Genomic DNA, 14,351 nt, shown 5'->3' on the forward strand with positions numbered 1-14,351 from the left:
GAAAGATTATTATAATACTTACTAAAATATGAAGTGTCTGGTGAAATTCTGTATTTTTAAATATTAACCATTCATTAAAATGAATAGAATCAGTGCAATTTGGCATAACTGATGTACTGTCACTTAATTTTTTTCTCCCTAATCTTGTATAACTTTAGTCCTACAATTAACTGAATATGTTAACCTATTTCTTTACTAAATTTTGCAGATTCATTTCTAACAAACCCGTCTTTCTCTGAAGACATTAAAATATATTTAAGACTAATTTATTATTTTCTGATAGATGTACATAGCAATTTCTACTAAATTCTACCTTGGGGATTGATGAGGTTTCTGTGGCTATCATACTTCACAGAATTAAAAAAGGATCAAATGTTGATCTCCCTGATAACTACATACCCCAAAACTACCACCTATTTTAGATTATTGCAGTAGGTTGTTTAATATGGAAACCTGATGAATATGCTAAGCTCCAGTTTCCCACATCCAAATAATAGTAAGGATCTCAAAATTGCCAGTTCACGCTAACGACCTAGTCTCTGTGAATTACTGAAAGACAATGAAACACATAAAACCACAAAATAAACACATCTGAATGAAGCATTAGCTGTACTTTTCTCATTTAACATGTTCTTAATTTGCTTTAAATTTTATGTAGCATATGTTATTATAAAACAGCTTATTGAGAAAGACTTTTTTTTAAACAAAACTTTGTGACAGCGTCCTGTAAACCTTTCACAAGAAATGGAGATGCTACTGTAAGTTACTATTCAGGGTTCAGAGACTAATGATAAATATATGTTTAACACTGATGCACAGGCTTCTTATTTTTATACAAAAAGTGAGTCTAATGTATGTATAACTGTTCCAGACAATCATTAGCAGTAACTACAAATGTTTTTTACATATAGAGACAGGAAAAGGCTTTCCTGCATAACATGTGCCCTCAGTCAAATTAAGTGGTACACAAAAGCTATGTGTATATGAAAATGATAAATGCTGCACAAGCTATACAGAAAATACTTCTCATCCAGAGCTCATTCATAGATTACCCTCATGGAATCTCATTTAAATGCAATACAAACGACACTACAATCTGCCAAGCTTCCACATCATTTCAATGAAAGCATCAAAGGTGAAGAATTAGAGACCAGTTTCCCTGTACAGATTTGGTGTTGACTTTAATGAAAGATAAAGAAGAGACGAGAAAGACGTTACCTGACTGGACTCTGTTCCAGCAACACTAAGATCTTGAATGGATCTGCGCCTCTGCTGTCCGTTTCCTGCTGGGAAAAAAACAAAACAAAAACAAACCAGTGAAATCTATTCAGAACAAAATAAGAAGGGTGCGACTGTTGCAGAGGAGCTTGGAATTTGTACAAATCCACAGAGAGAAAGTGAGAGAGGGGGGGAGAGAGAGACAGCTGCAGAATTTTAACTCAAAACATGCTGGCCTGTCAACAAAAAGTATATCCTAATACAATAACCACTCCTACCACATGAATAGCTGCTGCACTCTACTCCACCATCTTCTGTCACATGTATTTGGTCAGGCTTAGTACTCAGGGCAGGAGCTGGTGACGACATCTATTTCAAGTGCGTTACGTTATGGGGATTTCTAAAAGCTAGACTGCAAAGATAACAGGCTGCCAGCTTTAACCTGTTGCTCTTTGGCATGCCCAAGGAACACAGCAAGGACTTCTGCCCATGTGCCGCTCCCTCACGAAAACTTAAGAAGCGAAAACACTTCCTTCTTGCCTTTGTCTCCTTCAGATGAACAAAAATATGTCCTATTCTCATGCTCTGAGAAGTGTGAAAAGGGCACTGTTCAGCTAAATCACATCTCACCATCAACCTACTGAGCACAATGCTGTAATCTTTTCCTCTTCTCCTTCCACCTGTTAGCAATTATCCACCAGTGACAGCTACATAAAACAGTTTAATTTTTAACACTGACACGCAATCAAAGGCATTTCCAGGAAACAGTGTCTTCTTAAAAATAAAAGGAGATTACGCAATGGAATCTCCCTGGCTACTTTGATTTTTATTACGGTGATTGTTTATATTGTCTCTTGAGAGCAGGTCAGCTGTCCAAAAGGAAACACCAAAACGTCCTGAGGAACAGCTGACAATGCTCAAAATTCTTGCTCTTAAACTCTGCATTACGTAACTTCTCTACTGGAGGGGAGCATCTGAAACATGTCCTGCAGCCGCAGCAGCCCCTCGCCCAGTGACCCTGCACGCAACAGCCAACCCAGCTCACTCAAAGCCCTGTAACAGGCATCGCACTTTTAACCTTTTAGATACTTCTTATTCAGCATCATTTCCATATGACTCCACAAGCCTATCTTGACAGGTGCTTTGATTTGCAAGAGTTACTACAAAAATGTAAGACTATTTAATATTAATCAATACATTTAATGCTACCATACTTTAAATTTTTAAATATAGGTACTACTACATGTAGGAACACATTACCACAAAACATCAATACAAAATTCTCAGTGTCACTTTACAATTTGTGATGGCATTTTATGGTCTAAAATTTATAGAAAGTACTATGAGAAACAAGCATATAAAAAAATCAAGAAGGATTCTAGAATGGGAATATATTCTTTGCTTTGACTTCAAGTTGTATTGCAACTTTTCTGTGGTCTTGGTCTTTTGCTTCTGAAATTCAGGGAAAGTATATACTTACCTAAGCAACAATGGTTACATTATATTTAATATTTCAAAACTAGAGATTGTGTGAACGACAGATATGTCAAAATTTCTGAACTTGTCCATTTGCAGTGAACTTTTCTACTACTTAATCATTTAACAAACAAGATTATACACTGAATAAAATTCTGTGCTGTTGGATACTTCATCTGGCTGCCACAGCTCATCTCAATATTTAAGATATGGGCGATCCACCCACGACCGATACAAAATTATGTGCACGTTTCATTCAACAAGTTATAAAATTAGCTCAGCTGAAATAGGCTTGCAAAAATATCTGAAATTCTCATTTCAGATTAGCAACATTTGTGAATTTAAAGAACCCGGCACATGTGTTGCTGAAATATTAGAACATGGCTGCCAAAATGTTAAAATAATAAGGGTGGGGTGCAAGAAAGAAAAGAAAATGCCTTGGGGAGAGAAAGAGGGGCCAAAACTACTGTGTTGTAATAAATGAACACCTTTAAATAAAATATCTTCAAGTTAGTAGCATGAGGGAAGAGCAAGCTCTACTAGGCAATGCCACTTTAATTAGTGTAACTACTGCAGACATCTGGCAAATAGCTTAGACAAAGCAGAAACAGACTACGAACTGACAAATACTTATTGCTCCAGATTCAAGACAAATTTCAATTGAAAAATACACTATAAAACATATGACCTTTATTTGAAATAATAACTGCTATTTCTCTACGCTTTCCTCTCACAGTTTTGATCTTGTTCTTACTTCTATGTCCATTTAAAACTAATTTTTTCCTCATTACAAAAATGAAAAGACTTGTAAATGCACAGAAGTTAATATACAGTAGCTTGATGCACTATGTCAGGATTTCAGTGGTTTACAGGATTTTTAAGACTAAAAATAAAACATCATAAACATACTTCCTGGCCTCAGAAAACCCCATTTCACATACTGTTGTTTATATCTAAAATGAAATTCAAAAGGAACAGGAAACTTCCACCATTTGCTGTCCCAAACTCCAGCAAAAACAAATTCTACAACTTATGAAGGCTTCTGATCACACCCCCCGCAAATATCCAAGACCAGCTATGAACTCTTCTCCTTGCCCTTTAGCAGATACTTGCGTCTCCTTTTACACTTTCTTATTTGTGCACAGTACACTCTCTTCCTTACACACCTACAAGACCCAAACCTCTCTCACAGGGCAGGATGATCAGTGAATGTAACAGCGCTGGAACACATTTTAAAGAAGTTAAGACACTGATTTGAATTCCAGAAGAATGAAGTGAGCTGGGAAGACAAGGGTGGGATTTCTGGCTTATACCGATTTTAAAAGTAGATGGAAAAATTACAGACCTAAAGCATCTATAATTCCTATCTACTTTCTAAAGGCAACTAAAACATATCTATCCTGAGTAATCATTTATGTGGTGTCAATGCTATAAAAATCTTAACACTGTGGCACAGTTTCAGACGACAAAATTACAAAGCCAGATGCATGCACGCTATATGCATGAGATGTCTAATGTTGTCAGTGGAGTAAAGTCTGCACTTGGAAGGTATATTTACTACATGTTGCTTGACTGTTTTGTATCAAAAAGGTGTTCTGATTATTTTTCTTGATTATATTACAAACCGTACTTAATTTTTGCTGTTTCTTTAAACATATAGCTACTTAAGCCTTCTGTACTTACTATGGTTTTTATTTTTCATATAGATAAATAAAATCTTGGTGTTTATTATCTATACTATACATTATATATAAATTGAAAAAACATTGATACTTCACTTGACTATCTGGTTAGAGGATACCATTGCTGAAAAATCATTTGCCAAGTTGTTAGGCAAGAAAAGAATTCATTGATCTATTTTCAGTTTCTAAGTTTTTGTAAGCTAGTAACACAAACCAGCATTTTAAATGAAAGGAAGTTCTATTCATCCTTATTTAAACCTATTCAGAAGCAGCAAATACGTATTAAAAACTTCCACTTCTGCCAACATTTTACCTTCAACTGATAAAAATTTGTATTTTACGACCTCAGTAGCATAATCAGTTAATGGATGAAAAGCAGCTGAAGCAACGCATTACAAAAAACCCCAACGATAGCAGATGTAATACTCATACTTCTAAAATAGCCCTGCCCAAAGCAGCTGACTCATGGTAACATGCCTGCACGGTTCCTCCCCTCTACGGGAAGCAGCTGCTTCACCATGTGCTCAGCAGAACTTCAGGCAGCAGCACACCCTGGGTCAGCACTCCCGCTGGCCTGAGGACGGAGATGGGCTGCTCGCCCCACCGACAGACTTGCCCAGGGAAGTCTGAAGGAGCTGGGTATGTGGAAGAAGTGCTAAGGAATGTAATGGGGTGGGATCGAGATGGAGGTGCCAGTTTGGGTATCTTGGAAGTATAACTAGAAGGGGAAAAGTGTCTTAAGAGGCCAGGACTAAAAGCATTATGCTGAGAGAATAAGGAAAGGAAAGAGGTGAGAAATTGGTCACCTTATATTGTCCTTAAAAGAATAACTGAGCAAGGTACTTCTGAATAACTGCTTTAAGTATACAGATAAATCTAACTAGTTTACTGGCCTGATTATCATATCCCTGTCACATAATGATTGATCTTTTTTTCTGGCCTTGGGATTCTTAAGGGAAAGTTGTTCTAACAACCAGAAAACTACGGCCCAGACTTATTTGCAGACAATTTACATCTTTTTCTGTAGTGCCAATACTATCTTTTAGCTTAAGTAATTCTCTTTTCCTAGTCTATAGATCAATGTGCAGCTGAAGAAAAATACTCATTTCTCAGCTTTCCTTTTGTGGGCTAAAAAAGCCATGCTTTCAAGATTCTTCTTTATACTCTCCATCCATCTCAGTAATCTTGCTGTTATTTCAGAGCGCATGTACAGTTCTTTTATATGGCTGCCCAGAAGAGTATGTTGAATTCCTGATTAAACCTCAGAAAAGGCCTGTAAATAGTGTTAGCACTTCCTTATCTTTCCTGGAAACGAATCCTAAGATTTCACGTTCTTTTCTAACTACATTACATTAGTGGCTTATACTACCTGGGATTAATCTGCATTCACCTGCTATGGTCCCTTGTCATTTTATTAAAAGAGATTGTTGCTGGTATATGACCCACAGTTCATGACACTGAATTTTACCCTATTTCTATTTTTTCTCCAGTTGTAACAAAATTTGCCCTATGTAGTACCATAATCCTCCTCTTTATGAATCGTTGTTTCTGAAAGCATTAACAGGCAATTTCATTATCACTTATTTAAGAGTAAATTTTCAGAAAATTCATTAATACGCTTGCTTCAATCTTATACCTTTTTTCATTTCTACAGGTTGCTATTTCTCTTGTATCTATTTCAAATTGCCCTTGGTATTCACTTCCTGTCAAGTTCAATTAAAATAGTTCAGGTGAAGAATATCTAATAGACTTCCTCTGCCTAAATAAGTAAAACCAATAGACTGGTACAATCTATCTTGTGAAAGACACATGGCACTTTATTTTACTGACATTTTAATTATTCTCTAAAAGTTTCAAGGTTTCTCGGAAGCCTCTGTGCTGATACGTGTAGACAGCGTACACAGACAAGAGGCACTCCGTTTGCTTCTAGAGGTCATCTGTCAGGCTCTCATCATATGTTGAAACTGCAAAACTTGACAGATCTCTGCACTTTCTCTTTGCTCTCTCAGGATTTCATTTATGTCATGGCAGGCCAGAACCATTTGAAAATTACAGTGGAAAGCTATCCTAGTAAACATTCTTGCAGATTTGTTAACCTCAATGCCAAAAAGCTTTCTTTTAATGGGTCATGTGCTACTGTTCTTTGGGATCTACTTTTTGATGTTCTGTGTTTGTATGTGTAAACTTCAATAAAGTTATCTGAAAGAAACTTGTATGAAATTATCTCTTGCATTCAACTTTGAAATACCAAACAAGTCAAGATTTACAAGAAAACTTCCTCAGATGACACAAATTTATAGTTGGGGGTCCACAGTTTTTAATGGATCTCTAGATTAGCAGTAGATACTATGCCTTGCATCTCCTGCCTCTAACAAATTATTCTGAAGTGACATGCGTACCACTACTGGTATACCTATCACAGTTTGGGATTGATTATGCTTATTTTTAGGCTTTGAGAAGTATGAAAGGAAAGAAGGAAATCCACTTCGATTGCAAAAAATAGAATGGAAAAGGAAAATGGTATGCTGCTCACTAGCCTGGGATAGATGAGAATTATTCATTAAAGTCCCAGCTGAAATCACCAGCTATGATGTCTGATTATACTGATTTTCTTCCTGTCAGAAGCCTCTCCTAATAATTTTAGTTTGCATTAACTTAAACACAACAGAAATACCTTCTGCAGACACATTTTAGCTCTTAAAAAGCATAGTCAAATGTAAGAATTACACAGATTGTGTTAATTCTTTTTAACCACAAGTATCACATGGATTTGAACTTCTTTACATAACGTATTTAAGTTTTCTGTTCCACTAATATTTGATTAGATTAAAAATGGGTGCTCCAACACAAAAAAGATCAGGGCAAGATAATTACCTAGACAGGAATTTTTCAACTTGTCCATTTTCACCAAGTAAGGTATTGTAACGAAAGACTGCATATATAGTTTTTTTCTAAGACGACTCTGAACATCAAGATCATAAAGGAAAAAAATCCTTTATCAGAAAAAGTCAATTCAAACTTGAAGATGGAATCCTTTACTGATAAAAGTAAGTTTGTACTAAAACATCATGCTCCTCTTTACAGAGACATTATGAAAAAAAATCTTGGGATAATTTCTAGTTCTGTCCTAGCGCAACTGGAGCAAGAAGTATTTTTAGCAGTCTGATCATTATTCCGGCATCTTAACCAACTGACCCGTTCACCTGGTCTGCGATACCTGGTATGATGATCTCAGGGACATCCAGAATGTTGCCAAATGAAGCAGTTTTACGATGGCCTCGTTTAGGCTTGGAATAGGCTGAAAAAATACACACATACAATACACATGCAAAACACTAAAATGGCAATAGCAAAATTATTAAGTCTCTAATATTGCATTTTTCATAAACTTGGTTAAACTATAGTTCATGCAAAAATGTGTCATGCAGAATAAACTGCATTGCCTTTCACTCATGCTTACACAGAGTAAAGCAACTGTTAAAAAGCAAAAAATGCAGAACTAGCTGTCATTACAACAAGGTGTAATTAGTTAATAGTTAGCAACACAAAAGTCAAACACAGAAAGCAGCATGGCAACAAGGAAGGGAAAACCAAATGTAATTATCCAAAACAGAGAACAAACTGAATTATTTCAGATCACCTGTATATTTGGAATAAATTCTTGATTGCCTGAACTTATATAACATCTTCTCTTTAGGGTTGGGTACAAACTATTTTGTAAACAAGATTAATAGTTGGGTACTTCTGTTTCTTTAAACCACCTCCTTTTAAAGGAAATCTCATCTGTCTCTGAAAAAAGCTCACTCTTACTACATTTGACAATCATTCCTGCCTTCCATTCTTTTGTCCTATTAGTGAAAATTTCTTCTTTTGCAAACGGGGTATCACTACCAACCTCTTCATTTCTGAATGATATTCGAGTTACATACTCTGGAATAAAAGCTAGTCATACATTTTTTATTTTACTACTTATGTAGTTTAAGATAAATAGTTCCCATTCAGAGAAAGTCTGAATACCTAAAGGTAGAACATTGCAGCATATCCGCCTCAAACTTAATAAGTAATGGCGCATTATGTGATTTACACTTAATCTGGTGATAGATGGAACAAGAAGATTAAATAATTCTTGACCTGATTTACTCTTAACAACATCCCAATTCTCAACCAGCCACAGGTTCACAGCATATTATTTCTGCCATGCAGTTTAAAAAACAAAAGCAAAACCAATACAGTGCTGTTTTAGCTCTTTTTGAAAAAAATTACAGTCAGATGGGTTTGACCTCATTTCTAGTAGTTCACTACTGCCTGAAGTGGTTTCATTAAACAAATTAACTAGTATGTTCAATATATTGCTTCTGATTCAATAAAAAGAAGCCCTACACTCATAACAAAAGGAAGTCTTAAAATATTCTGAAATAATGATTATTATTCAGAGCAATGTACTTAAGGAAGACAAACCAGGAAAATTAAAACCTCACACAAAGGAGGGCCAGATTATCTCTACTAATGTCAAAAACTTACACTGACTTTCAAGTGTCGCTGACCAAAGTGAGTCCTGACATATTTTAAAATTAAATCAGCATGTTATTCTTATCAGGTAAGTATACAGCTGCCTTCTGTGTTAGGAAACCTTTAGATATATTCAGGGTGAGATGTGCTACACAATCATCCAAAGACTGACAATACAAAAGACAAATCTTGGAATAAGGCTTTAAAATAAGAATATAAACGTAAAAAGTGTTTAGGGCAAGATAAATATTATTTCACAAGTAACTTCAGCATTTAGTAAAACAAGATCCTGAAGTAATCATAATACAATGAAGAACAAAAATGAAACAGTCATGGTGCACAAGAAAGCCAGAATATGATGCAAATTTCTTTATTAATCACAGCTACTTGATCACCCTAATTTCCAGATTGGTAGAAAAATAACTAGAACAGCTAAATAACCCTGGACTAACCAAAGAAATTTGGATAATTATTTAAATCTGTGGTTATATACCATACCAAAAAAAGTTTCACATATTTTAATCTATACAAACTATACAAACTTCTTAACAAACAGTATCTTTGATGAAGAAAAGAGACAAGAAAGTGTTTGCCACGTATACACATTTTTATTAATTCACTCTTCTGGGAAGGATAAAGATTGCTTTTACCATAAAATTATGTCTTTATACTTACACATAAATTCCAATTCACTCAAGGATTAAAGTTTAGACACAACAGTTTACAGCTACCTGAAGCAAACCTGGCAAAACACCTGTACCTTTTAAAAATTTTTTTAACAGAAGATACCCATGCTTTGTTAGTCTGATGAATAAAATCTGATCTGATGAAAAAAAAAAATCTAACAATGCTTCTCTTCTGAAATCTGTCAAAGTGTATTTTAAAACTTATTTGGGAACATGCTGAACTTTAAACCTATCTCAACTTCAAAAATGTTATAGAAATAACCTTGAAGGAAATGTTATTTTAGAAATATTTATGCTAGCAGAATTGGAATAACATTATCTGAGATGCAAAGGAGAAAGTTGTACATTTCGAATAGGACTGATGTTTAGAAGTGCCATAATGATTTTTTAAAAAGGTAAAGTCTAATTCAACAAAAGTAATCTCGTCTGCAACCTTAGAAGTACCCAATTAGTATACTCAACCTTGTTGAGTGTACAACTGTGAATTAAGCCATTTTCCCCTGCAATTAATAAAGACTATATGAAAATTTAAAGTATTTTCATATGGCTACCGGTATTAACCTTTTGTAACACTATGCATGTTTTATATCTTCCTTCCAGTTCCTTAGTCTATCCCCCAAATGTCCTTTCATTTTACCTGTGATGGAAGCTATTCTTGCTTCTATTTCAGACATGTCAGCACTCATCCTTTTGGCTTCTCCTGAAACAAGAGCTGACTGTGGTCGTGCACGAACATCTGACAAGCTCTCCACACTGCTCCCACGAGATGGGGGTAAACTCAAACGGCCAGGATCACCCTGTTTCAACAGTCACATTTTTAAAAAGAAAAATTCTGCAGAAGCCTCCATGATATGCACAGTATGTAGGTTAAAATGTATTTCTGTAATGTGCATTTTAAAAGTGACAAGATTTAAAATTTATAATTCAATAAATAGTAATAATTTAACTATTATTGGCATACAAGAACCAAGTTATCTGCAACTCGCAAAAGAATCTCACTTTATGCAGATCAAAACTGAGTAGAATTAGGCCAATATTGTCACAAGAAAATCTTTGTATTTTTTCATCCTACTTGAAATAAAATGTAGTATTTTCAAAATTCACATAACTGCTTAATCCTTTCACGTCATACTAATATTTTAATTCTAAGTTAAGGCGGCGATTTTCAAATATAGTATTTTTTACTCTAGTGAATTCCTTTAAATAAAATGAACTTATTTTTTATTTCATTAGAGATCTTATTTAGAGCTTTCCAGTTTACCTTTTTGGAATCATTCGATATTTTTCCATCCCCTTTCACGTTCTTTTCCTATAACTAACTGGCTCCAATTTTGTACTATTTTTGAAAGAAGACACTAATGTTTTAGTAGTCTCTGTTGTAGCAGTTACAGCACTTTTTTCCACCTTTGTCCTTTTCATTATTATGGTTCAAAATTGTACATGTTGGCTTACCGGCTGCTTGGCTGTATTCTTCATTTGCTGTGCCAATTTTGACTCTAAACGTTTAATAGTGTCATTGGTAGAAGGTCCTTGGAAGTCACCTGGTTCCATGTTAGCATCGCTCTTGTTACTTGTGTTTGTAGAAGTGATGTCCATGAATGAACCTAGAAATCATTAAGGAGGAAAAAAAATTTGAGTTTCTCCATTAAAAATACTGAAGTGCATCTCTTCACTTGAGCATTCTCAGAAGCCTAACTGCTTTAAAGCAACACTTTTGAAAACTTTTAATGAAAGGCAAGCTACATGATTGTAACAGATTCATTAATGTAAAAAGTAAAAGGAATGAAAAAGACGGAAATACATGACTAAGTACTATGATTCCATTCTGAAGTCAGTCTTTAGCTCGCGCTGAAATTGTTGGGGTAGATGTTATGTTAACAACACAACCAGCAACCTTATTCACAATTAATGACAAAATCCATCATTAATCATAGGGGAGCACAGATATTTGAAAAATAACAGACAATATATATTTTTTCACAGTTTAAGGGATAAATCTTATCTTAAAATCATGTGCTGAGGGGTGGAGAACAGCTAGTAAAGTCAGTACAATGCTACAGCTGAAAAGATTTTGTAATATACAGGTCACTAAGTAGCAAAGTAGCTAAGGAAACTTTATCCAAAGTAACATCAATTTATTTGGAGATAGAAAATAAACCAACCAAGCAGTGGAAGGTGAAGACACCTAAGATTAAGAACAACTGAAGTAGGAAAACTGTACTCTAAAATAATGAGAAGACTGTATAATCTTTATTTTCTATGATTAAAAATATCTCTCTGAGGGCAAGACTACCTGAAAGCCTGGCCCACATTTTGTTCCGTTCACTTTTCTAGTGATCTTCTTGCACTTAAATTACTGTTTACTGAATCTTAATGTAAAACAACTGCAAGTTCAAATTGTGGTGAACATAACTGAAAGCAGGTGCAACTTTCAAGAATAGTCAAAAATTTCAAAATGCCAACTCCTCAACATTACATCTGAGTGAAAGAGTGTCAACTGCTAGCAACTTTCACGGGGAAGAAAGGAGGAGACCTTAAACCTGGACATTTGAAGACAGCTTTTATTATATACTTGTTCTCCATTAAAGGTAGACTTCAGCAAAACCATTTGGCAGAGAACACTAAATATGATGTGGCATGAGATCTTAATAAAAAAATAGATTCCTGCCAATGCTTAAAATTTTGGAAAGGTTACCCTTCCCAGTTTGAGTTCAAAATCAATATGAGAATGTGCTTTATAACCCATCTGTATAATTTCATGTTACTGTTCTTTTCTCTTATTTATATAAGTGTACCTGTACTAGTTGCAGAGTTGCTTTGGCCTTCATCTGAATACTGGCAAGGATACTGCAGAGGTTCATCAGCTCCTGGAAAGTACTGTGAAAAAAACACAATGATTTGCTAAAGAAGCAATTAACTGTTTAAAAATTATTTAAATAGTACCTCATACAGTAATTTATAAATATAAATTATATATTATGTTTCTAATAATTTATGAGAAATAAGTGCAACTGGTTTTAGTAATACATTAAAACAAATCTATGACTATTTTTATTAATTTCCCCAAATTGGTTATGAGTTAGTATACCACTCCCATAAGCAGAGGAATTTTTTCCCTTCTCTACTGTAATAATTTGATAATTTTTATCAAAAAGAGAAGGAGAAAACATGCAAGTCCACCTTTACAGGGTGATAAAAGGCATACCTTTTATAATTTAATTTCCCAACTTAATAGGTTAAGAAATGATTAAGATACTAAATTAAATTTTTATACCCGCATTAAGTGTGTCATTATTTTAACAATTTCCTCCATGGATGGTCGTTGTGAGGGATCCTTGGACCAACAACGGGTCATTAAACTCTCAATTGGTTTAGGTAAGTTTTTGATCAGTGGTGGCCGAGTACCTATAATTGAAATTAGAAAACCCCCTTAATTTCTTAAACAGACTGTAAGATGACTGAGTGACTGATCTCTCTCTGATATTTTGCTAAATAAAACCAGGAAAATGTATAGTTAATTGTAGACTGAAAGAACTGGCCTGTACTTAATCTTCTCTTTCACAAACCAAAAAAATCGACAAAAAAAGTTCTTTTGCACTATGTACAAGTTACAGTTACATACAAACAAGTAGAATGAAAATTAAACTTTTCCTTGAGTAGTGGTTTGAATACATTCACTGACTGACCAAATACAACATATTACAATGGCTAACAAGTATGTTACCACTCTCTGAAGAATAAAGCTCTAGACCAAACTAGGAAGCAAGTAGTAACAGTCTTTGGTTCCTAGTGCTGTACTTACAAGAAAAAAAACCCAAAAGAAGGGGAAAAACCATTTTTGAGGGCTGATTTTGTTCTTAAGAACTTTCTGGAAAAATTAACCACTGCAAGTACCAATTTCATGTGACTTTTTCATGGCCTACATGCATTTTAATTTACGTATTTTACTTTAACTGTTGTATAACTATTCAGCTGTTTTTTTGATTCAAGGTTCTACTCTTTTTACTATTTCAATGAGCACAATTAATGGACATCCAGTTGTGTTTAATACAGGAGATACAGTGACATTTTGCGTAGAAAGCAGCAAGTATTTAAAAATGTATTAACTATAACAAATAATACATGAACTAAGAGTGCCACAATGGTTTCAAGTGAGATGATGTGCCTGGACAATTCCTTTCTAAGAAGGAAAAGAAGGGGGGGGAGGGGAAGAGGAAAAAAGAAAAAAAAAAAAGAGACTTTTTAAAGCAAAAGTAAAGACAGATAGGGAATTTGCCTTCCCCTAAAGGATACTCTCACACCTTTCTGATTTATGACGACATTTATACTTACTTTTACAGTTAATGCTTTTATTCAAGGTACTCATCAGTCCTAATCTCAATGACTTGTGTCATTGAAAGACTGAAATAGAGAATTTCTTTATTCAGAAATGCCATTTGCAAACATCTATCTTTGTGCGTTATTATGACTACAATGCTCACCCATCCTATGGATGCTCACTTCTCGTCTTCACTGAATAGGATGTCTGTGCTCACCTTAAGCTTCTATCGTTTAGTACTGAAGCATGATGCTCAGGCAGAGTACCGGCCTTCATTGCTTGTTTGTTAATTACATCTTCCAAAAAAGTTTGTGCTTTCTTTGATGTTGTCTTTTGCAAATGGCAGAAACTCTTTGCAGACATTCACTGAACTACTTCACTATCATTACCTTACTCTTCTTAAAACTCTGCTTTGCAATGATACCTAAAAACACACTGTTAAAAACGTTACACCACTATCAT

General features: G+C 34.7%; 1 protein-coding gene across 13 annotated transcripts in view; it reads right to left on the bottom strand.

The window, feature by feature from the left end:
• MAP3K7 (mitogen-activated protein kinase kinase kinase 7) overlaps positions 1-14,351 on the bottom strand; it is a 48,233-nt gene that overhangs the window by 13,370 nt on the left and 20,512 nt on the right. For 5 of the 13 annotated variants that reach the window (XM_074896048.1, XM_074896052.1, XM_074896046.1 and 2 more), the window contains 6 exons: positions 12,846-12,976; positions 12,367-12,448; positions 11,024-11,175; positions 10,209-10,368; positions 7,594-7,674; positions 1,219-1,286 (listed from right to left, as the gene is read on the bottom strand). In XM_074896048.1, coding sequence (XP_074752149.1) covers positions 1,219-1,286; positions 7,594-7,674; positions 10,209-10,368; positions 11,024-11,175; positions 12,367-12,448; positions 12,846-12,976 — 674 coding nt within the window. Of the gene's footprint in view, positions 1-1,213; positions 1,287-7,593; positions 7,675-10,208; positions 10,369-11,023; positions 11,176-12,366; positions 12,449-12,845; positions 12,977-14,351 lie in introns of all 13 variants that reach the window. The other 8 variants (XM_074896054.1, XM_074896057.1, XM_074896055.1 and 5 more) reach the window with 5 other exon arrangements.

This window comes from Athene noctua, chromosome 1 (genome assembly GCF_965140245.1).
Source record: "Athene noctua chromosome 1, bAthNoc1.hap1.1, whole genome shotgun sequence".
Lineage (NCBI taxonomy): Eukaryota > Metazoa > Chordata > Aves > Strigiformes > Strigidae > Athene > Athene noctua.